Consider the following 25,135-nt stretch of genomic DNA (forward strand, 5'->3'; position numbering starts at 1 on the left):
TTTAACCACTGGAGGGGGCTATTTCTGTGCTTCAAGCGTTGGAGCACAAACTTACTCAAGCGGCCAAAACGCCATGTATGCTGCTGTGCAGCAGACAGCATGAAGGTGAAATGAAGACACTTGTTCCCAGTTATGTCATATACAGGGTATCGAGGTTGGACTCAAAACATTAACCTGTGTAGTAGGACCATGTTTAGTCTTGTACATAACCAGGCTCAACTTTGATTTGGTGCACATTTTATATTTTTACTTGCATGCAGAGTTGTCTTAAAGGCCATTTTTATTATATAGAATATACACTCATTGAGCACTTAATTAGGTATGAGACTTATTTTGACTTATTTTGACTGCTGTAGCCTATCCATTTAGAGGTGTGGCATGTTGTGTGTTCAGAGATGCTGTCCTGCACACCACTGTTGTAATGTATTATTTGCGTGACTGTCACTTTCCTGTCAGTTTGATGGTCTTTTCCCCATTCTGATGGCTGATGTGAACATTAACTGAAGCTTCTGAACCATATCTGCATGATTTTACACATTGTAGTGTAGCCACACAATTGGCTGATTAGATAATCACATGAATATGTAGGTGTACAAGTGTTCCTAATAAAGTACTTGGTAATTGTCAGTGCACAACACTCTCATAGTTCCACCTACAGATAATGCAAAGGAGCGTTTAATCTCTTGGATATTATATTTATGCAGACGGCTTCCAATCATTTTAAACGGATTGCTTTCAGACTGACGTTCCTGACCCATGACCACAAATCATCTTAACGTTAAACTCATAGGTTGACCCTTGCTCCTACCATTCCAAATTGGCGACTTTATAAATTGACATTAAAAACAACGTTTATTAATGAAATATAGGCACTTTAATTTTGCACATTATGCAGTCACAAGGAGACCATTCCACACTGGATACAAACAGGACAGATGTCCATTAATTGAATTGGTGCTCCATTTGTGTTTTAACTTCTGAAATGCAATCAACCTGGAAAACTCAGTATATATATATATTCAATACATGTCCTGCCAAAACATCAAATTGCTATGATGGTTCAGAAAATATAAATATTTATGAAATAATTCTCTGAAATGTATTAGCCATCACAATCCTGAATGCCATATTTGCCATCTTGCATCAATTGTGACAATCCAAGTAACAAATACAGCAGATCTTAAAGACAAGCTGAAATCAAAATTCACTTTCCGCAATTTAATCGATTTTTCATAACCATACGAATCTTAAAAGTATATAATCCAAAAAATGGACAAAATTGTGAAAGTGCAGTTTCAAAGTTTTTTCCCACCCACATCCTGGACAATTAGACTTTAGGAGATTCTACACTGTGTACCAGCGGGTGTGTATCGAGATAAAAGGATCTTTCGGGATCTTGAGACATTTGAACTCAAGTATACGTCATAAGCTAACGCTGCTTGAACTTCTGTTTCAGCTTGACTTTAAACTCAAATCTTGGAAGTTCAGTTTGCTTACTTTCCAGCACTTAAAGTCACTGGCTACAGTCCAGACACTTTGTTTCAAGGCCTGGTAGATGACCAAAAAAACCAAAAAAAACAAACAAAAAAACAAAACAAAACACTGCAGCTCTCTCCAGGACCTGACCCCCTAAATTCAGAATAAAGAACAATTCCCAATAATTGAAATGCTTGTGCTACAGGGGGCACATGACATATTCTGATTAAATATTTTTACAAATACAGCTTGTAAAGTAATTGAACAAAGTGATATTATTTAGATTATGTTCCGACTGATGAGATCAAGAATACAACCACATTGTGACAATTCTTAATTACCCATTTGCTTGTCAGCAAACAAGATGCTTTAATCTTCAGAATAAAAAAAAAAAAAAGCATTTTATACACACATTTATAAAAAACAGACAAAAATAAAACTTGATAATAAGTTCCCCTTTCCCCTAAAATCCATGAAGTGGATTTCACATTACCTTCTCTCCTTTATCACGGATTTACAATGACCCGTTTTAACAAATGACCAGTCAACAAATACGTAGGAGGTCTTATTTCAATTTCAACTGCCAGCTGGCGTTCTCCCCTTAAGGCATTTCTGTTGAAATAAAAAGGTAAACATTTGAAAATACACCCTCATTTCACCACATCTCCACAATATACACAAGAAAACACCTACATGGTTGTAAACTGTTAAAAGTGCATTCACTAGCTATGTTACTTGTCTTCTGTCAAATACAAACCGCATTAGGTTACAAATACAAACGATACAAAACTTGACTACATGTGGCTCCAGCATTTTAAAGCAATGGTGTCAACACCATTTTCTTTTTTCTACCATATATTCCAGACAATAGTGTAAACACCAAGGAATAAATATTTTTTTAAAAATTCTGAATAGATAACTTTTCATTTTTCATTGCCTTTTAAATGAACACAGCCACAAATTCCTTCCGATAACTCCGCAATACTGCACTCTGTACAGACGTGTCATGGAGGTGTGTAACACTTCCACAGGGGTAAATCAGAACAAATTAATCTTTTCATCCCAAACTGGACTTAAAAAATATGTCCAATGTGGTTTGCCTCATTTTCACTCCTGCACATGACAGAGAAGACATCCCTTAAAAAAAGAAAAAAAAAAAAAAAGAAAAAAAAAAAACATTCAAATACAAATATAAACACTGCTGAAACACCTCTCCCTTATGAAAACACTTGCCGACAAAATAGATTTAAAATCGGAGCCACTTAATTGCAGCCAACTGGTCCCAGAGCAGTCTTGTCAACGACTGGCAGAAATTATTGCAATGGTAAACAAAACCAGGAACGTTCCTTAACATTCCTTAACACTGATTTATAAACAAAAAGCAAACAAAAAATAAAAAACGCACACCCCACACCGATGAGTGGGCAAGACACCTCCCTCTTATTGTAGTCTCACCCTCACCCCCCTCACATGCTTAGCAGTCTTTTGGTTTGGCATCTCGTCAGCTCCTGGGCATACAAAGCAATAAATAACACCATTTTTTTTTGGAGCCAAACAACGGGGGAGGGGACCCTTTACGTTACGGTCATACAGCTATCTTCCCTTTCAACTCCAGCTTGTTGTTGCTTTCGCTTTGCTTACTTGACTGTTCTTCTGTGAATGTGATGTAGGAGTACACCAGGCTTCCAGCAATACTGCAGGGGGGGGAAACAAAGTCAAAAAGTTAACGCCATGATTACTTGACAATCTTCAATCACGTCAATCAAAGCACTGCAGATCAAAGGCAATCTGCTCTCAATTACAGATCTGGGATGGGCCAACTCATCCACAATATGGATGTTCTGGGCAGAGAGCATCTCCACCATCAAAGGGAGATGCAAGCAGAGGCAGTCATTATGAATCTGCCCCAAGCCTCTTGACTCCGTTTGTAAGACACTGAGGTCACTGGCTTTATGGGGGTCACAGGCTGACCCTCTGTTCCCCAAATACTAATGATGGGTCTTCCCAAAACTCTGAAGCCCCAAGCTCATGATCGCAAGCCCCAACTGGTCCAGCCTCACTCCAAGCAAGTCACCAAAGCTCTACCTCCCACAGAACTCTTCCAATAACAGCCCCAAGAAAACCCAACTCTTAAACCATCGCTATGGCTATGAGTGACTGCTCAGCTTCAAATAAAAATGGTTAGCATTGGTGAAGATCTAAGGAAATCAAAACCCAGCCACTCCCATTATTGCCACATGCCTCGGTTTGCATATGCAATTATGTGGATGTTCCTTACCTGATATTTAAACCAATAAAGTTGGTCCAGGTGAATATGTAGTCCCCACCAAACACCATCCCAATATAGGTCACTAAAATGTTCTGGAGGAAAGATGGGAAAACAAACGTAAATAAATTGGGTAGCAGAAAGAAATTCACATTTTCAGACGATCACGAAGGGGGACGTCCCATCCGACCGGACTACCTTGCATCATTATTCCGGACAGCTCACCTTAATGCACCCCACAATGGTTGTGGTTAATGCAGAGTTGTACTGTGTACACAGCACAGTTGAATACATCAGAATGAACCTGGTCAAGAGAGAAATACTGCATGAGATACCCGATGCACGACCAAAATGCTATGAAAAATAGAATGCAGTGCTTAAGTGATTTGGACAGTAGTACAATTTCAATCTTTCAAAGAATGGAATGTGCTGGAGTGGAGCGAAAAAAGAACAGAAATTGTACTACCGTCCAAATACTTACGGACTGGACTGTCCTTCAAACAGCCTATCCACAATTCTAGCTTAATGGCATCGAACAATACATTTGTGTGTGGTCTTCTGATATCACCAATTATCAGGAAAAAAATGTGAACGTAAGACACCCGAATGACATCCAAAACCCTCATCCCGGCCCAAGTCAAAACCCACACTTCCCAACCTGCCCAAGCCTGGACATGTCTAGTCTGCAAATGTTCACAATCACCCCAACGGCCAGCCAGAGTTTCCCGCCGCCACCTCCTTGCTACTGGGCAGGTTGGGAGTGTCAGTGTGTGTTTAAAAAAATAATAAAAAGAATCTCTCTAACCCAGCCCATTTGTAATTAGCAGTTAGGAGATCTGGGAACTTTCACTACACTCTTGAAAACAGGATTGTTTTGAATTCTTTAGGAATCCTGTACAAAGAAAATCACTTACCCCATGACACACGACAGCACAAACTGTGTGACGAAGATCATATCTGACCAGCCATCAAACTCCATAGCCTGTGACAAGAAGTCAACACAAAACATGTCAAAATACTGTATCCACTTCTTTATTCTTTCAGCTTAAAAATGGCTTTGATGCCATAGAGCATTCCTATGAGATTCCTGATAGTGCCCTCCTTGGCTTCATGCTAAATATCTGTGCAAACTTAAATGATAAAAGGGAATGCCATGAATCCCACCCATGAAAATAAATCCCTCTGCGCACACCGCAGCTAGATGGAGCAATTTTCCGGATTCGGTTGTCAAATTTCGTCCTGAGCACCCCTCCCCGCTGCACACACCAAAAAACATTCTCTGCCAATAAAAACATTCTCGTCATTACTTTTGCAGCCTGTCATAAAAGCTGTTATTCTTTCCATTTTCTAAATGAATACTGTGGGAAGAACCGAAGAAAGGTGTCCCTTAGAACACAATGCACTGTGGTTTTGAAAAGGACATGAATTTGGTAGACTTCCAGTATTTATACACGTACCACAGGTTTGCATCATTTTCCACTGATGATGCTTACTGAAGGGCCTCCCTCAAGTTACATAATGCACTCCATCTGAAATTCGCCGCCTTGATATGCTACTACATGCGCCCTAGAGCTTAAACCCATGCCTTATGAACCTTACAAAGAACAACAGTTTGAAGCGTTTGAGTGGACAGTGATTGCGGTTCCTTATGACCCAGTCTTCGACAGCAAGGCCAAGAAAAAATTAAGTCTTCAGGGTGGACTTTCAGTTGGGGGCATAATAGCTTCTTTGTGCTCTGAACTCTTCCTGAGCAAGCCCCGGCACGGCAAGTCCTGCAGAGACTGGCAAGGGATTGAAGAAACCCGACTTGGCTGCCAAAGGAATTCTCATTCCTTGCACACCGTGTTCAAGAAACGCCCCTGACTTTCGTTCGCCACTTGAGAAAACGTATCACCAAAAACCACTGAGGTGAAAAAACACAATAGTTTGATTTACCTGGTCAAATAAGTATTTTGAGAGAACAGAGAAGACCTATGCACTGGAACTGGTATTTGCATAAAAAGTAAATTTTTTAGGGCGTGTTCAAGGCACAACAGGAAGGCCCGATACACGCTCACATTCACAAAGTACACAGCCCCTTACCTTGTGTATGTCGCCGGTGAAATGGGCCAGCAGCAGTGTGGGAACGATCATGAACAGTGCATTGTAGTACAGCAGCCCATACTTCCCTAGCTCCTGTGGAAGGAGACAAACCCAGGCAGGTCATATGAGGAGTTGCATGCCTCTCTAAAACAGAGTAACCGCCCCTCAGCCACCTGTGCAGCAAAGACCCTACATTCTACCCACTCTTATTCTCAAGAGGCCTGGTGGGCTTACTGGGAAGCAGGGTATACAAAACTCTAAATAAAACCACTCCACTGTTGAGGAGAGAAATTCACCCCAGTAAATTACATCTGAGGGGGACGGTCGGCTTGGAAGCAACTTTCTCCTAATGAAGGGGCCTGGTGACCCATGTCTTCTACATCTTGCCCTAGGCCTTTCCCACTTTAAAACAGGGACAGGTTTACTGGCAGAGACTTGGATCTCCTCGGGTGAACTCCCACATCAGCAGAAAAAAACTGAAATAACCTACAGCAAGCACCAAGAAGCAGTCTCGCATGTATAACTGGTGAAACAGGCTCAAGCTTTTGGCATGGGGGGGAAAGGAAACAAACATGAACTTATTAATAATAAAAGAACATCTTGTTCAGACATCACAAGCATGTCCCACGGAAGGCGAACCCTAAATTACACTAGTCATAGGCAGGACCTGGCTGTCAGAATGTCTAGGCGGTACCCTCAATGACGTCTGCATCCTTTCTAAGATGCAGTATTCAAAAGGCGGTAATGAAACAGAAAAACGACTTCAAAGGAAAATGCATTTGGAATGACAAAGGCAGAATTAATCATTGCATACATAATGAATCATTGCATTCTTAATTAATTGGACAGTGACATTTCTTGTTATTTTGGCCCTGCACTCTAGCACTTTCAGTTTGAAAGGACACAATCACAATAAGGTTGAAGTACACCTTTTATTGTCCGCTTTATTTTGAGAGTATTTTCATCCATATTGGATGAACCATTTATGGTTCTACGGTATGGATGAATATACCATAATATAAATATTGGACAGTTTAACAATGTAGAATAAAGTAATCATTTTTTACATTTGGTCGCATATGCTTTGCATGCAATGACTGTTTGAATTCTAGACATCACAAGATGCTGGGCATCTTCCCTGGAGATGCTCTGCCAGGCCTGTACTGGAGCCATCTTCAGTTCCTGCTCGTCTCAGGGACATGCTCCACTTGTCTCTTACATGCTCCACTTCAGCATGTAAAATATATGTTCAATTGGATTCAGATCTGGTGGCCGACTTCTCCAGTCAAAGATTTTCTACTTTTTGGCCATTTTGTTGCCCTAGTAGTATGTTTTGGGTCATTGTCTTGTTGCACAATGAAGTGCCATTCAATAAGGTTGGAGGCAAATCTCAGCAGATAAGATTTCTGAAGATGTGAGAATTCATTGTTGTACTTTGGTCAGCAGTCACATCATTGAGGAAGACACTGGCAGCAATACAGGCCCAATCCCCGTTTCATGAAGGAGGTGGTATGCTTTGGATCATGGGAATTTACTTTTTTTTCTCTCCAGACTTTCCTCTTTCCATCACATCCATGTTAATCGTTGTCTTATCTATCAAGACTTTGTTCCACAACTCTTAGGACTCTTTTAGGTGTTTTCTTAGCAAACTAATCTTGCCTTTCTGTTCTTCAGGCTTATCAGTGGTTTGCATCTTGTAGTGTACCCTCTGTGACTTGATGGTGTAGTCTTCTACATATGTTAGACTGACATCTACACCTGCATCCAGGAGTGTTTTTGGTCTGTTGGGCCGTTGTCTGGGAGTTTTCTTCACCATAGAGAGTATTCTTTGGGAGTGATCTTCCTCGTTCTACCAGGTCTATTGTCATAATGGAGTTCAGTCGCTTTATTCTTATTAATAATGAACCAAACTATTGACTTGGGCACGCCCAGGGTGTTGGCAATGTTCCTGGTTGATTTTCATTTCTGAACCATGACAGCCAGCTAAATTTTCATCGACACTGCTGCCCTCCTCATGTCATACCACAACAACAACAACCGCCAAAGGTAAAGTCTAAAATCAAGACAAGACATCAATAGCTCTCCTGCATTCACCAACAAATTAATACACCTGCCTAATGAAACACATAGTGAAGCCAATTTAAAAATACTCGTAGTACCTTAAAATGGGAGGACCATGTACAAAATGTGCCATCCTTGTATCCTTTCAAACACAGTACTAGGGTACAGAACCAAAAATAAGAAAAAATTGCAGCCCTTTCCAGCCAACTGCCAGTCTGACTTTCATAATCATTTTGCAATAATTATCAAACTTCCTGAGGTATTTCTCAATATTTTCTGTCATGAAGGTTGCGAAAACGTTTTTTGACCAAAATCAAAAATTTGATGCACTTTCTCTGAATTTGTATAAGCTGTGCATATGGTGGGGGTGGACTACAAGTAGAAAATATTTGGCACAACTAGAAGATGAATTTCAATACTTGGATTTTAATAAATAAATAATAACCCTTTGGACCAAAGTCAAATGTACAGAGTTTGACAATGTTGCACTGTATAAGTTTTTACAAATACATTTACCCTGGGTTTCAAATTATAATGCATTAATGTTCTAGGCTTCTTTGCAGTCTTTATATGCACCCTCTACAAACATAATATTCTGCCACTTACCTTGGAGTCCAATTTCTGCTTGACATATGCCCCATTGGCTGCGGTCAGGACATCGTTTAGCAGAATAAACACGTAGCCTTGTAAGTCAAAGGCTAAATCAGTGCTGTTAAAAAAATGACACATTTTTTAAATAAGTCTTATACTTGACTGCAACAAGGATCACTTCATGTCTGCAATGTATCTATAATCTATATAATCTATCATTTGGAAACTAAAGTACATTGTATTTAAGTTGTATTTTAAATTAGATTTAAACAAATTCCAAGATACCAAAGATACCAAATATCAAATGATTTGGCAGTATCGGCAGATTAAGCGAGTTGTGCACTTCATTTTTTTTTTGGGGTATTTTTTCCCTTTTTTCTATTGTACCCCGTCTAATTCAATTAGAGCTAGTACAGATACACCGCCCACCCCCCGTCCCTCGGCGGCCCTACGAGAGCGGCACGCCTTCTTCAAGCCGTCTCGCCCGAGGTGCTTTTGTGCGGAGTCCTTACCTGGCCCATAAGCCGGTAGGTGGAAGAAATTGTGGCCGGACCGACAGTCCCTCCCCCTGCCAAGTCCCTCCCCCTGGAGCAGCGAGCCAATTATGCTGCTCCACGTGAGCCGGCCAAACTTGGCTTTTGGCAGGACCGAGAATCGAACCTCGGTCCCCGGTGCGCAACTGCCGCGAACTGCAACCGCAAGTCCGCTGCATCTTAGCCTGTTGCGCCACCGCGGCTCTCTGTGCACTTCATTGTGCACTTCATTTCAATGGCCCATACCCATTCGGTAGGTGGAAGAAATTGTGGCCGGACCGACAGTTGCAGACCACTTGTCGAGAAATGAGCATACTTAAAATGAATCACAAACAGCAACAATGTTGCATTATATAGATCGCTTTTCATTTGTAACCAAAAGCCATTTGTATCCTAAAACTGTGTAATTCATAAAAAAATAATAATAATAAAAAAAAAAAACTTACCTGGCAGCTACAAAAGCTCCTAGAATCATTGCAAATACCGTCAGCTGGATCGGCCGGGAAAATTTCTTTCTGAAAAACATCAGGAAAGCAGCCGTTACTTCTCACATACTAACTCTGGACTTGCTTTGTAGTCTTGTCAAACTGATTATGTGGAAAAACAATACCATTACTACTACAACAACTATGATGCCAGCATAACTACATTACCATGGATTATACAAGACATCCTGGATCCTCAGATGCATCCCCAGGCCCTCTGAATGACATACCTTACATCCCTTAATGTGGATTTACTACTTTATATACTAGTTTAATTCCTCAACTGAACCAACTCAAATTTAGCTGGGTCCCCCCCCCCCCACCCCGATATTTCCTCCCATTGGCAAATTCTCGCTAATGTTTGAGGGTTTCTTTCCACACCAGGGAGTTTTTTTGTGCCATCTGAGGGCATAGGGATGGCATTTCCCTTTTCCCATTACCCTGCAAAGCGTTTTTTGACAGTCTACTGTGAACAGTGCTACACAAATAAAATTGTATTGAGACACAAACACTGTCCACAGAGGATTGGTGGAAAATGTAAAAAAAAACCCAAATAAGCAAACAGGCAGATATACACACCCAGTCAAATGAAACATCTGAAGGACTTTAAAAAGTACTGTCACCTGCAATAACCATGACTAAAGTACAAGTCATGGACAAGTGGGATTATGGAGTTAGCTGGATTTTTACTTCAGATCTGCTTTCAGATCAAGGCCCCTATTCAATTGGTTTAGCTCGATTCCCGAGAGGAACTAATATAAAACTATTTTGCCCAACGAAGGGCCCTTTAACTAGACAGGATTATTCTATGGAATCACAGGGTTCCTATCGGATTCAGTTTTGTAAGGTCACAGATCGAATCCATGCATCTTCACAGCTTACTTCAATAGGATCCCCTCCGCCAGCATAGTGAAGAGTATGGAGAATCTCCTTAAGACTGTGAACATAGGCAAACTGGGAGACAAGAAAGGGTTTCAGACACAAAGTATGCTGCATTACCAAATCTACCTCACAATATTCACCCATCAACACACTGGAAACTAAGTCTCCGCATATTCATTAGTTGCACTGCAAAGTTGGCCAGCAAATTCACCCTGAACGAATAAAATGAGGCTCAGCTTCACTGGCTGAGATGGTTATGCGATTTATCCTTCAAATACACACATTTTAAAAACAGGAATAGAAAGGCCATTCCATTGATCAGAACTGTAAAATACAGATACTCAAATGTAACAAGGAAAAGCATACTTCAGCCGCTTTGTCCCGAACAATCCTGTAATTTGATTCCCCACATAAAGAAGAGGTAGTGGAAATGTCTGCAATGACAAATAAATATTATATTTCATACAATTGCCCCATTCATTCGATTACAAAAACAAACACAGTAACTTCACATAACCACTACCACGGTTTTGATCAAAACTGGTATGTCTGTTCTCAGATATGTGGTTTGCAGATGGCATGAAGATATAACCTAGTTGCTTGTCTGGATTCCTGTGCTGTATCTCCCTGTGCCACATTTAGTGAATGACAGAGCAGATTCCATCCAACAAAGCCACCCTTTTACTCCTAACGCATGATGCCATACGTCCAGTGCACCTTTGTGGTTCAGCAGCCTGCATAACACAAGCATTTCATTCATCCTGAGAAAACGACATTCTTTATTCCATATTCACCAGTGTCAATGTATGGCGAAAAAAGGATGTGCATTTTGTCAACAAGAACGGTTAACGTTAATTTCCAACGCCTTCGCATACATGTCAAAAAACCATACCCAAAACTTAAATCGTAACATGATAAACCGCAGCTTTACAGATGCATCTAAAATGTATTGGATGAGAATGACGGGATTGGCAAAGCGTTCCTGGATCGAGGCCATTTCCACAACAATCATACACAGTTAAGAATAAATATAATCTAATAAATATAATTCACAACTCACTTTCCGAGGTATGTTTTTGTCAAAATCTGGGAAGTTGATCACCCTGAGCGCCTTTCCCACCCACAGAACGATTACTGTGGCCAACATCTGCACAAAGAACACAAGACGTGAGTGAACAAGGAAGCCTTTGATTTCGGTGGTTTGCAAAGTGAAGTCCAAGATTCAGACTTACCTGCCCGATTCCGACACATATTGATGACGGGAACCTGTGAACAAATACGCAACATAATTATTGAACAAATTCCACAGGCCACAAATCAATAAAGCAATAGCTAATGCTAGACACTAAACCAAATGATTTACTGAAAGCTCGACTCGTATACGAACACACACAACTAGTCCGATAAACGTTCAGTAGACAAATTAATCGCACAAGTTATTTTAGCTACTCTAAATCTGGCCATCAAGGTTACACGTGTGAAGTACGGTGCTAATAAATCAACTAACGTTATGGATGCGCATTAATCACACAATGAGTCCTGTTATGAACATGACTAAGAATACCAATATCAAATGTTGCCATTTCAAGTAGATATCGGTAACCACATTCCAGTGCATCACAATAAAACAAAACTTTCAAACCACACAAATATATGTTCGGTGAGGCAACTTTTAAATCTCTAACGTAATCTACATTACCACGATCCAACCTGATATGCAACCCTACGGAAGCAATTTCTCACGTTACCTATTCTTAACTTTTACTTAGCGTTGTAGAAGCTCGCTTACTAGCTAGCAAGCTAACGGTTTGCTAGCACGCCAGAGATGTACCCCCTTCTGATCGCGAGTCAATCGAAGGCTCATCATAATTGATGAATGGCACGACAATAACAATACAATAGCCAACTAGCCATCCGTTTTCAGAAGATGAATACCGTTTCGCGGCGGTAGATGGCTAAATGTTATCTAGCGAAAACGGGAAATGTTGGTAACGGAACAGTTACGTTTAAACAACAGATTCTTCCGAGCACATGAACAAGTGCAATGACCACACTGAAGCTAGCTATATGCAGTAACTAATATAGCGAGCTAGCTAGCTCACATTACTTATTCGCTATAGTGTTGAGTCCAGCCAAAGGTTCAAAGTCGAACAATAATTGTATGTCACCACCCCACAGTTAGCTACCTGTAATTCGTCAGGACGCTTTTGTTCACAACAACGATTAAGAAAGAACTAAGTCCGTAAAATCCTGCAGCAAAAAGCTTTAAGAATACAGTCAGCGTTTCGGCCGCCATCCCCGTCCCTTCATCACTGAGTGTAGCGCTTTTATCATCAGCTTTTCCTTTAATTCGACCATGCTGACGTTTCTGAACTTCCGCCATACTTGCTAAATTTACGCAGGTAGTGACGTCACGCAGAAGGCAGTTGTCCTTCCGAGCCTTGGTCGTCTATTCTTGGCACAAAACGACTGCCTTTGCCACCTTGTGGGGACACAATGTACTGCCTTAAATTAAAGTAATGCACGAAAAACTTGTGAAGAGTAACAATGTATTTTCTTATAAATTACCCTGCTCTCGATTAGCACGCATTACAGATCAGTTAAACCTTTCAGCTAGCATCTTAATGTTAAAATCTAAGAATGGTTTGCATGGAATGTAGCCTAATCCTAATACCTTGAAATTCTTAAACTTTAAACACGCCGAAATACCTATAATATTTTGAACTTCACAATGATGTGCACAAAAAAGGCTGAGGCGGTTTGGCCTCAGCTCTGAAAAAGAGTTGGTGAGATTAAGGTAGGTGAATTGTAATTCTCGAAACTCGAAAAGACCAAGTTACTTTAAAGTAATTTGAAATTTTAAACATTTTTCATAAGAGATTTAAATTAGAGATTCCAAAATGGAAAAAAACAGTGGTGAAACAGTTGAGGCAATAAGCGGTGAAAACCTCCACACAAAGCTTTTGTCGGGTGAAAACTGAGAAACCATACTCAAACAAGATTAGTGTGCACCTCTGAGTCAACCATTAGGTGCTTTTGGTAACGTTAGCCAATATTAGAAAAATGGCTTTAAAGAGGTTTCATGCATACCGTTAGTCTGTAAATGGTTATAACAGGCTGCAAGGACTCACTTATTTGGGGAAACGGCATATTGAACCGATTGGATCACTATGACAAACTCAAATATCCATTAAATCTATTTTGACATAGCAAGTGTTGCTGACCTATAATGTAACATACAGCTGGTCTGAATAGTCCCAAGAATTAATGCTGTTGCAGGATTAACCACAATGTAAGCAGCCCCAACGATTTTGAGAAGGACTGATCCAGGATCAGATTCTACAGAAATGCTTTTCAAGATCACCAAAATCCTTTTGGGGAGGAGAGGAAGAAAACAGAATCTAATTATATTCAAAGTGCTTTGAAAACCCAGGGTTATGCATACCAGGGATCATCAAATCACAGGTCAACTGCTGGTTTTTCACCCACCCTTTACCAGCCAGGTGTGAAGGCAGTCTGGCCAATCAGTAGCAAGAACTGTTCAGCCAATTACCTGGGAGAAAATGAAACCAGGGCCAGATATGGATTTGCGGTCCAGATTTGATGATGCCTGATGTATACCATACCCTGCCAATGTGGACTTTTATGTTTTCAGGATATGCCATCAAAAAAATGAACCAAACAATGAAAAGGGGAAAGAAAAGAAAAAAAGACGACCAAAATTCATTCTGCAGCCACAGGTTACTTGGCAGGGCTTCAAACACCAGGATTGCAGATTTGAATCGCAGGACCCAGGAGGGGATTGTGCCCTTATACCAGGGGCGCACAACTCCGGTCCTCGAGGGCCGGTCTGCCTACTGGTTTTTGTTCCAACCTATTGCCTTGTTTTTAAATTTGCCGAAAACTCTATAAATTACCCTGTACTTGAGCATGTTAAAATCATTAGGACACATTTGCAGTCTGCAGCTGTAGCCAGTACTCATACACATAAGATATGACTGAGTCAATTAAATAATTAAGACCAGAATCCTGAAGCGGATCAGCCCTTGTCGTGCATCCCTGCCTTATACTGAGAAAGGTGCGTCAGTTTAGCACATTTTGAACCTAGAGACACTTCAAGCCACATTAAGTAAATCTGTAACTCTCTGAATTTTGAAAACTTGACAGCTGACAGTTTATATAGTGCAAGAAAGACAAGGTGTTAAAGGCAGTGTAAAGGTGATCTGAAACGCATGTACAATGAAATGGCACAAAAATAAATCAAGCAAACCAAAGTGCTCACATACACTTTTAACACAATTTTAACCGATTGAAGATATGAACTACGAAACAAACCACAATTGCCAACCCCAAGATACAAACCACTCCCTTTAACTGTAACATTCCTATTACAGCTGTAACCCAAACCATTTTTGTGGGTGAGATTGGACTAGAATTATAGATGACTTAAATCATCCGACATTCAGATTCCTTCATAAAAAAAAAAGAAGAAAAAAAAAAAAAGAAGAAAATAAAAAAACTTGTCATCCCTTGTGTTAAAGGCAGAAGGGTCAGAAAATGTGATCATGGCTACCACTGACTCCTGCACTGACACATAGCTGCCATACTTATTTCACTGCCAATCAAAGACAAAACACTACTTACCTGTCAGCATTATGAATTTCCTCAAAAATATAAAACAAATAATACTGTACAACATGTTTCTTTTTTTTTTTTTTTTTTTTTTAAACCCATGAATGAACCCGCAAGCATTTCACACAACTCACTGCTGTGGGGCAGTACACATGTAACACCTCTAAGCAATTTATTAGAACAGGGATGTTCGCAGTAGGGAAGGGGGGGGGGGGGTGTTAAGTCAAGAGGGCCAACTGCATCTAGACCCAACAGTTCAACAGATATTCTGCCTGAACCACCTGTGTCTGTATGTTTCCAGCGAATTGTTCCAATGTCAAATACTGCTTTGTTTTGCTTATAATAGTGTTCTACCTCCCCGCCCTTCCCAAATGTAAAACTGGCCTCAGCAGCCCGATTCAAATCACCATTTCCCACACAGACACAGAGGTCTCCTGGCATGGTCAGCATTCATACACTTCGTAGAACTTGACTTATTTCACATGAAAAATAAGTACTTCTTTCAGAAAACAATTATGCAGTAGTGCTGCTGTAAACTAAAACAGGAGAAACAAAGGTAAATAAAGTAAAAAATAAAAATAAAAATCTCACGGTGTGGAGAGCGATAAAACCGGCAAGTTCATACTAGTCTCATCCAACCTAGTGCAAGATATGTAGACATTTAATAAAATTAAAATAGAATATCCATTGGGTTCACACAAAACTTTTAATCTGGGTAAAATTAAAGACGTTAAAGCTGCAGTCTAACTTCAGAACAAAACAATATTGGGGGGAGGGTACTTCAATTTTTAAGTGGTCATCACACAAACTACATTCTACTAGTGGTCCGAAGGTCCTTGCTCTATTTGGGGAAAAAACAAAACAAAAAAACCAAAACAAAAACAAAACAAAAAACAACACAAAAAAACAAAAAAACAAAAACAAAATAAAACAAAACTTACCTATGTGAACCAAGGACTGGCTCAGAACTAGCTTGGGCTTCACGTCGACTGAATTATCCACAATAAGAGTTCTCCAGTGGGACTAGGTTCACAGACAAGGACCAATGGTCCACCAGAATAAAAGCTCAAACGGCAGAGGCGATTAACTTACACCGCACGACTATCAGAAAAAAAGTTTTGAAATATCTTCATAAATGTGGAGTTACTAGACTTTTAGGTCTTTCACTTAAACATTTAAAAATATATATGTATATATATATACGAAAACCAAAGCACTTAAAAGTCCTGTACATCTCACTTAATAATGCAGTAACTTTTTCTTCCTCCTAACATACTCCTTTTGGTAGACCTAGATGGCTCGAAAATGATCCCTAAAAGCTCTGTCTGAAGTTGTAATTCTTAAGGGCAGAAAAGCAAGCCATGGAACACAGTGAGCTAACCGATACACTCTTCACACCTATATTTGGAAATGCATATTTTCAAGCAGCAATACAAAACGTATTCATGAAGAATGCATAATCTCTGAAAAAAAATACTGTATGAAAACATCCCTGCTACCATGTTTCTAAATACAAAACCTCTACCAATATTCTGCTTCAGTGTAGCAGGAGTGTCCTTTTTCCACTTTTTTGTCTTTTTTTTAAAAACAATTGGTATTCAGTCCTTGGGTGTGAATGGTATAGATGAGTCTTTTTTCATGTGTTTTTTTTTTGTTTTTTTTTTTTGTTTTGTTACAGTTGAAGGACCTGTAAGCATGCAAGCCTTGTGGAGGATGACCCAGAAGGGCTTTTCAGGGAAGGCAGGGGAGGGGGGGGCGGGGGTCAGCTGGCCACCGTTTCGTTTAGGCCAGAGCTGGAAACGCCTCTGGGTCATCCACATTGGGCACAGACACTCCGATGGGCTGCGGAGAGGGACGCGGGTGGAGAAAAATGAGTCGAAAACACGGCTACACAAAACATTACGATCATCAAAAACAAAACCATTTCCAATGTGATGCACTTTGTGCTGGAAGTCATATGAAACATGCTATACAAACATCGAGGGAAAACGGCTCACTTCCTGGTTTTAGCACCTCAAACGCCCACAAAACATTCGCAAAGACCTAGGGTTTATTTATTTTATTTTTGAAGTCCTTAACCCTGCCCCCAGGCTGCCCCAGAGCCAAATGGTGAGCTCTTACCATTTAGCGATCAGTGCAGAACACAAATCAAAAGCACCAAGATGATACGAGAAGCTAAAAAACACAAAAACCATGCGCGTGGGCTTTTAACGTGACCACTCACCTTGTCAGCTCTGCCCCCGCGTGCCGGCCTGTTTCCGCCACTCCCGCCAGGGCCGCCCCGGCCTCCCCTCCCACCCCGGGGGCCTCCGCGCCCGCGCCCTGGGCGGCCCAGGTCCCCGAAGTTGATCTCCAGCTGGGATGTGATGTCATTGGCCGGCTTGCGGAAATGGTGGTCGCCTGAAGCTTCGTCGGCATTGGCCTGTGACATCCAGAGACAGAGGAGACTTGATATAGAGGAGACTTCCAAAAGACTAACCTTTTCACTTCTAACTTTTTTCCGCCCCATGTGATCAGTGACAATGTGCTTTTTTTCAGATGCAGCAAAGGTGCAGCGTATGCTTGTTCCAGCCTAAAGAGGCATTTTAATGCAGGCATTCTGAATCTTGCAGTGTACAGTCATGAATATGAATATGTATGTGCATGCTGCGGATTTCCATAACAAAATCTAAATTCCAATCAAACAAATCACAGCTAATTAGATGTCCACAATGTCTTCAGGCAATTCAAGGACACTGGCAGATGGAACTTTATTGGCCAGTGTGCACACATGTAAAGTCCTGCAATTAAGCGCATGTACGAGTTCCCCAACATTATACACCAGGACAAGCCTCGAACACAAGCAGCGCTGTGAACAGCTTTAGCATGTGGAGAAAAACCATGGGGCTACCCATATCAGATTAGGTCTACCATGGGAAATTTTGTATTAAAAAATGGGTGAGCAGATGAAAGCAGTCCAAATGTGGGACAAACCATAAGATTTTGAGGGACAGATTGATAATGTCCATTCTTCAGAAGTTACCAACGCAAAACGCATAGAACTTTGATATAATGTGGCTTAGATGCATATCCCGCCAGCAGTTACACTCTTGCTCACTAGTCAGCACCCACAGTATAATATGCTTGAATAAACTACTAATGTTATAGGAATGACCAATGGTAAGTGTGGTCTTTATTGATCCATAATTCAGATCCAATGTGCACTAATAACAAATAATAATGAATGAAGTGTCAGCAAAAACAGTCTGAATTAACAGGATAGCTCAATCACAGCCTTCTGATTCCTGACCCGACTTCGGCATAAAATAAATTAAGCGCAAAATGTCAAACTCGCCTGGACATGAATTGGATGGTTAGGAGGATTTAAAAATAAAATGCGCTTGTAAAATAAATCCGCTTTTGTACAACCATGTGATAATTCAGCATGATACCACAGACAGCTGACCTGAATTAATGAGTGTGTTGTACAGTTGTGATACATTCTTGCAATCTCAGCTGCAGTGACTTGGTCAGTCTGCCGATCATCTTTGGGTTTAAGTATGAATGCATCCATAGATCAGGGGCCTGTATCAGGATGCAGGATTAAGAAGTAAGATGGAATCCTCCTAAATTTGGAACACGGACTTAAATAGCCCAGCTGTTCCAGGATGCAATTATTCAGCCAACTCAGCAATCCTGCTTTGCGATACTGGCCCCTGGACGTTTGCCAACCACTTTCCAGTGAAACTCCCATGTACTGCAGCACCTCAAGTTATAGCCTATTCTCCTCCATGCAAAACTGAAAACAAGCATGTCAAAAGATACACCAAGCACAGAGCACCGCCTGGGATGTTATTTTCCGTTTGGTAGTATCCATCTCGTGACATTGCTGGCTAGCGTCGACTTTTGTGACTTTGTGATGTTTTTTGACTGAAGAGTGTGTTAGTTTACGTCGAGTCAAACTGCGATACAAGGTAACGTGCGAGAAGTAGCTAGATCTAGAGCGGAGATGTCTATGCAGCAGAGAATTACAGAGATTATTACTGTATTATTATTATAAAAATAGTTTAATAAAATCAGTAGTTTAATCATACTGTTGTCATTTTGTTTCAAAAGGCAGGAAATAATCTCAAACATTCCATTAAAATTAAATAAATAAAAGTAAATTGAGAAGTCTACCAAATCGCACGGTAGTATTACATTCTAAAGCTCCATTTTGTTGTTCCCTAACTTTGGAAATGATTAAATCAGGGATTTGCTGGAAGAGAGTGTGAAAGAAAGGTCATTAGAAAGGAAACCAGAAGCTGGAAGACATAGTGAGATAATGCCCTGGAAAAGAACCAAAATGGCTACACCAACAGCTGAGCTGTGATGTCACCGTTTCTTAATTCGGAGTCAAAGCCTAAATAGGGAAGCCGTGTGTGTGGTGGGGGTGGGGGTCACGGCTGGAGTTATAGAAGCACCTTTGGGTAGAGGCCGGGTGACTCGGGTTCCACCTCTGCAGTGTCGATTAAAGCACCAGCAGGTCTCTGTGTGTTCGTTGAGAGAGAAAGGGCATTAAACAGGACTTTAACCGTCAATCACACTTTCAGTTTGCAGCAAGCATTACAAAATCATTACAAAAACAGCACTAACTTTGCAGTCTAGCACCTTTAAACTCATTCTCAAGACAGCACCTCTGTATAAAGCCCTGAAATACCTTCCTGACTGGATGATCGCTGAATACAAGTTTACATACCCGTCACATTCATCGGTTTAAATGTTGAAGAACCCTGGGCCAGTGTAAAACAAAGACTTCTGAAGCACAATCTTAAATGCTCATCTGATCAACGGAGGTGTGTCATTCCAAAATTGCTTCAATGTTACGGTTTAACATACTGTCCTGGAAGAATGATTCTACAGCTGACTGAGAAAGCAGTGCCTGGATTCAGACTTACATCTTCGCTCTTGGACTTGTGCAATACGTAGCCCTTCTTCCACTGTCCGTCGGTGCCCTCGTTGGGCTTCCGGATGTTGAACTCCACCTTGGCGCGCTCCTTGTCCTGCATGGCCTTCCACTCGTCCAGGGTCATCTCCTTAGGCCCCTCCTCCTTTGGCCCCTCCTCCACCTCGTTCTCCCTGGAAACAAGGTCACGTGGGAGAAGGTCAGGCCCCAGGTGCGGTGCGATGATCTCAGTTCTAAGGTCACGTGTGGTGGGCAACCATTGCAAGACACTGGGACACGTTCCCCAAGGACCCGTCTACCCAGACCTGCGAAGCCCCATTTGGGGAAGAAATGGTCTCTCGTTATTGTGAAGTGGTATCAGGGTGCGCGTTCGTATTTGTTCCTGGGGTAATGTTTATGACGATCAGGGGTTAAGCACCCATCAGGGAAGCCATCGTCAGGATGAAGTATTTTAGGGTTATTGGGAAGCTCACTTGTTCTCAGAGTCGGCGGGTGGGTGCTCCTCTCCTTCTGGGGTTTCCTCAGTTACATTGGACTGATCCAGCTCGCTGCTGGAAAAATCAAGACAACAGCCTCTGTCACAAAGTGTCCAGTGACTGCAGATTCAACACCGTAAAACGTAGGAGGGTAACAATTAAAAAATAGTTCTAGCAGATGCCATTATGCACAGTTCAAGTCATCTGTGAAAAATCCATACACTCCAGAAAAACAAAGATATGAGCTGGCAAACATGATTAAAAGGATATACTTTTTAAAAATATATTAAACCCGTCAGGACGGTTATATTTACTTGCTGAATCCGATCGGCCACCGAAGAATTAACTGCAAATGTCATGAACAAGTTCTATTGTGGGACCTCGTCATACACTCTGACAGGATGGAAGTCAAAACAGTGCACGGTAATCGGACACCCCACACTGCAAACTGCAGGGCTAGTTTGTCAACAAGTTTTACTGTGATAGTAAACCTGGAAATATTAATTCAGTACTTTGCATACATTTCCATTCATTTCCAGACATTTTAACATTGGTTACCTTGAGAATTAAGAAAAGCCTATTGCAAAAACAGGCATTTGAATAGATTTGTTCCTGAAAAACAATATTCAACAGATACTTGAAGTCTCAAAATACAGTACCTGTATCAAAATATTTCTGTCATTTTCCTAGCTTTCAACCAGTCCTCGATGTATCTTTCTAAATTGAAGGACTTAAAGAAGATTTTCAGGTACCATGGGAGCCCTGATGTAAAATCCTTGGCTAACCTCAACTCATCCTTCACGGTGCCCCAGTTGTGAGATCCACTCCCTCCACGCTTTTCTTCGGGTTTCTGGCTGCTGAAACAAAACCGAAAAATCGCTTAGCATGAAGTGACACGTCAGGCGACGCACAGCAAAAACCGCAGGATCTCTTCCCCACCCTGCTGTGCCGTGCCACCGTTGTGAACGGCACTCGTTGCGAATGACTTACGATTTGTCGCTTCCGCTGTGTCGGTCAAATTCGCGCTTTCCGCGGGAGTCAAAGCCGTCGGTCCTTCCCATGCCACGCCCCCGGCCACCACCGCGCCCGCCTCGCCCACCGCCACGCCCCCGCAGGGGCCTGTCGCTCACAGACCTGTCAGAGAGAGGGCGGGACTTAAACCTGCCCGAAACAACCCCAAAACCAACCGCCAGAAAGGATACATGTGATATTCTTACTTAAGGCAATTGTTTTGGCTCAACCTCCTTTTAAAGCCTGCCACCTACTTCAGCACTGCTTATTCACCATAAAAGCACCTCAAAACTGGAGACCGCAGATCCACCAGCAGGGCTGTTAGGTTTTTTTTTTTTTTGCTTTTAAACTTCGAAAACACCATGGCTGCGACAGGACAGAACTTAATATTTATAATTTCCCCTACAGGGGTACATCTTGTTAAGGAGAAATGCTACAAGCACACTGCTCTGGCTCTCTAAAAGCTGTTATTCTACAGGACATTGACAGCACAAAAAAAAAAACAGCAAACAGCACAAACAGCACAGGTACAAACAGCATTGTAATCTCATCATTGACTTTGGATGGGCACAGAAGAAATAAATGCACACAACCAAAAGTGGTCAGTAGTGGAATGGATGCTCAATGCATAACAGTCTAATCTGCACAATGATTTACTAGGTGCAAGTAGGTAGCCCCTGCTGGTGGATTCCAATAGGCGTACTAGCTTGATTCTACCAAGAGCTTGAACACCTGAAAATGCTATACATTTAAAGTGCCATTTGCATCCTTCTAAAAAGGTATAAGGAGGGGCTCTCACACTCACCATCAGTGGGGTACATTGTAAATTCTAGTTCATTCCAACTAAAAGAGCCACTTCTGATGATGGGTTACCCTCTTAAGCCAGGTCACAGACAACTCTAAACAACAAATGCATACCTGGTTGGTGAAACAAAGTTCAAGAAAGTAAATGGAAATGGCGAGAGCTCACATACCTTGTTTCCAAAGCCTAAATTGACCAACGATTGAGAGGCAACCTCAAAAACAGCAGACACTATGACCTTCCCAGGCTGGACCTCCAGGAGCCTCCTACAGTACATGTGCCCCAGGCGCAATGTGGTGCCATTCCCAAACACTCACTTTTCCACAGAGAACTCCCCTCCTTCTGGTTTGTCCTCGGCCGGTTTGTCAAACCGCCGTTCACGAGGGGGCCTCCGGTCGGGCCTCCTGTCCCCAGGCCTGCCCTCACCCTGTCCCCCCTGCTGCGGCCCGCCGCCCTGGCCTGGCTGCCGGGACTCCGGGTCAGGCCGTCGGCCCACTCTCCGGATACCTGAAACCAAGAGAAAATTCACAATTTTACTCGTAACTTCACCACAAACAATCCAGAGACAAAAAAAATCTTTGTTTAAATTCATAATGACATTTGAGACTGCTTTAATGCTGACCCAGCCCGAACAAAGTACATCATTAATTGCATGGGCTATAATATATGCACTCCAGTGCATACACAGACAAGGGTTTAAATAAATAAACAAATAAATAATGTACAACTTTCCTCTGCTATAGACACGGCACGTGATACAACTAATCAACAGCTTATTGCGAGGTCAGGTTCTGACATGCCAAACCATGAAAGAATTAATCTACGCATGTTAGCAACACACACTGCATTAAAGGTACAATTGTCATGGTAAGCCTAATAAATACGTCAAGCACGTGCGTTATGTCTGCGTTAATGAATTATTTAAAAAACTGTTCGCTAACGTGGATTGGCGTACATGATGCCATACGAATCAATGTTGCAGAAAAGTTGGCTGCTGTATAGCGTCATATCGTTTCATGAAGCAAAATTCGTTCAACAAGTTGGTTTGCAAATCCCTCAACCCCCACTCGAACAGCTAACGTTAGTTGCCAGCAACGTTGCCAACCAAAGACTACTAAACAGCTGTCGGCACGTTTTTAAACTAAGAGCACCTGTTTCACTACCACTACCACTACCACCACCCTCCTCCCCCCCACAAAATGATCAAATGCTAATTGGAATGGAGTACTTAGCCATCAGCTAAATCGTTGCATTTCTGAAGAACATAAAGTTGGCATACAAACTCACTCCAACAGCCAACGAAACCACTTTACTGGCATCAGTCATGACAAGCAATCTATGACGTATCAACCTGGCCTTACTAAGCTAACGTTACGACTAAAAAAACTACCGTTACGTCTATATCTATATACGCTAGAGTTAACAATGTAATTAATATCTGATCTGTATCGAATTGGGTGGATCGTCAGACATTTGGTGGATTTGCGTTTCACACCGTTATTGTACACGACAGTAATGTCAACTAGTTAACGTTAGCACTACACATAGCATGCTCGACACATTTCAGTTTTCTATGAAAAAATAAAGTAATACACTTTAAACCCTAAAAGATTTACAGTGGATGTATTCATAGGCAAGGTTAATACTGGTACCTAGTTGAGTACAGTGACAGCTCGCTCGCTCGCCCGCCCGCCCTTCTGAAACCAACACGAGGTTGTGCAAGGCAAGGGGCTGTCATTGGACAGTCTGCACTCCATCTTCAGCAGCGTGTTTTGGGCACAGCGCTGGACCACTTCGAACCAACAGCAATGTAGGGGAGGAAACTGCGCAATGGGATTGACGCTAGCTGGCTAACAGTTAGCCAGATAATATAATTATCGATCATGCCAGTTGCAGCCCGTCGTTTCGCAAGCGTTAGCCTAAAAACCTAGCTTGAACTTCCATAAAGGACACGATCTGGGCGGCACTTGTTTTGCAAGCTTGTCAAAATGCAAGATTACGTTAGGAATCAAGGCGGATTTTATCCAAATGTTTATTAGTGAGCAGACACGAAGCATCATGTTGCCCTCTAACTGGCTCAGTATAGCAACCATGTTGACCTCATGGGGGGTTTACATTGCTAGTTAACGATATAGCAAGTGAACTACAATAGCATGCATGCTAATTTGCACCCATTTGGAGATGCGCATAGCCTTAAAGGCATTACCTTCTTTCTTAAGAGGCACAGGTGCCTGCGATTCCTCCTTCTTGTCAAGAAGGGGATTCTTCCTGTCTTTTTGAGACTCCTTTTTCGGTTGCTTAGCTGCCTGGGCTGCGGTCTTGGCGGCACCAGCAGCAGCCCCCTCCTTCTTCTTGTTCTCCGCCGCCTTTAACACCTCGAACGGGTCGGACTCGTCATCCAATAATTGGTCGAACCGATTTGTTACAACGCATCCGAAACCGTCTTGCAGATGTCCGGGCATGATGGCGCCCCTTCAGCGGGATTCTCCTCCGATTATACGGGGCTTGAGGCGAACAGTTCGCTAGATATTGCCACAAGATGGCCGGGAAAGAGACCTTCTTCTCTTCCGGCGCGATTGGACATCCGGGACTTTCATTCGGGTGTCGCATGGGGCTTGTAGTTCCATTAAGTGGCAGAGTTGTACTATTACAATTTATGGATGCACAGAGAAAAACTACAGGATCCAATAGGCCTGGTACATAAAGGGTTTGTTTCTTTTCTTGCGCGTTAAATAGAAGCTAGCAGTTTTGTTGTAGAAGCATAGAACAGTTTGTTTATAAAGTGAAATGAAATTATGTGGCGTGCACGGGACAAGCTGTCAACAAAGCTGTCAACAAAACAGCAACTGTGCTTTCTGGTTAAACATTCCGTGGTCAACGCACAATTATGGGGTCCTCAACCAAAGGCAGTTTG

General features: G+C 41.8%; 2 protein-coding genes across 4 annotated transcripts; both read right to left on the reverse strand.

The window, feature by feature from the left end:
- Positions 1–851: 851 nt before the first annotated feature.
- LOC133128377 (nucleotide sugar transporter SLC35D2-like) lies at positions 852–12,774 on the reverse strand. Of its 2 annotated transcripts, XM_061241827.1 has the most exons (13): positions 12,563–12,774; positions 11,609–11,642; positions 11,437–11,523; positions 10,743–10,810; positions 10,377–10,448; positions 9,456–9,524; positions 8,492–8,594; positions 5,825–5,917; positions 4,657–4,724; positions 3,968–4,046; positions 3,755–3,837; positions 3,118–3,170; positions 852–2,088 (listed from the first exon to the last, which is right to left on the reverse strand). In XM_061241827.1, the coding sequence occupies exons 1-13, from the start codon at positions 12,757–12,759 to the stop codon at positions 2,078–2,080; spliced, it is 1,017 nt and encodes a 338-aa protein (XP_061097811.1). In that variant the 5' UTR covers positions 12,760–12,774; the 3' UTR covers positions 852–2,077. The 2 variants fall into 2 exon arrangements, with proteins under 2 accessions (XP_061097811.1, XP_061097810.1); XM_061241826.1 differs by having other exon boundaries at positions 852–3,170.
- A 1,877-nt stretch (positions 12,775–14,651) lies between these two features.
- Positions 14,652–24,807, reverse strand: LOC133128341 (SERPINE1 mRNA-binding protein 1-like). Of its 2 annotated transcripts, none has more exons than XM_061241757.1 (9): positions 24,428–24,807; positions 22,539–22,728; positions 21,399–21,542; positions 21,194–21,265; positions 20,406–20,483; positions 19,925–20,105; positions 19,451–19,516; positions 17,233–17,430; positions 14,652–16,850 (listed from the first exon to the last, which is right to left on the reverse strand). In XM_061241757.1, the coding sequence occupies exons 1-9, from the start codon at positions 24,681–24,683 to the stop codon at positions 16,791–16,793; spliced, it is 1,245 nt and encodes a 414-aa protein (XP_061097741.1). In that variant the 5' UTR covers positions 24,684–24,807; the 3' UTR covers positions 14,652–16,790. The 2 variants fall into 2 exon arrangements, with proteins under 2 accessions (XP_061097741.1, XP_061097742.1); XM_061241758.1 differs by having other exon boundaries at positions 21,194–21,262; positions 24,428–24,806.
- Between the last annotated feature and the right edge of the window lie 328 nt (positions 24,808–25,135).

This window comes from Conger conger, chromosome 5, assembly GCF_963514075.1.
Source record: "Conger conger chromosome 5, fConCon1.1, whole genome shotgun sequence".
In the NCBI taxonomy this organism is placed as follows: domain Eukaryota; kingdom Metazoa; phylum Chordata; class Actinopteri; order Anguilliformes; family Congridae; genus Conger; species Conger conger.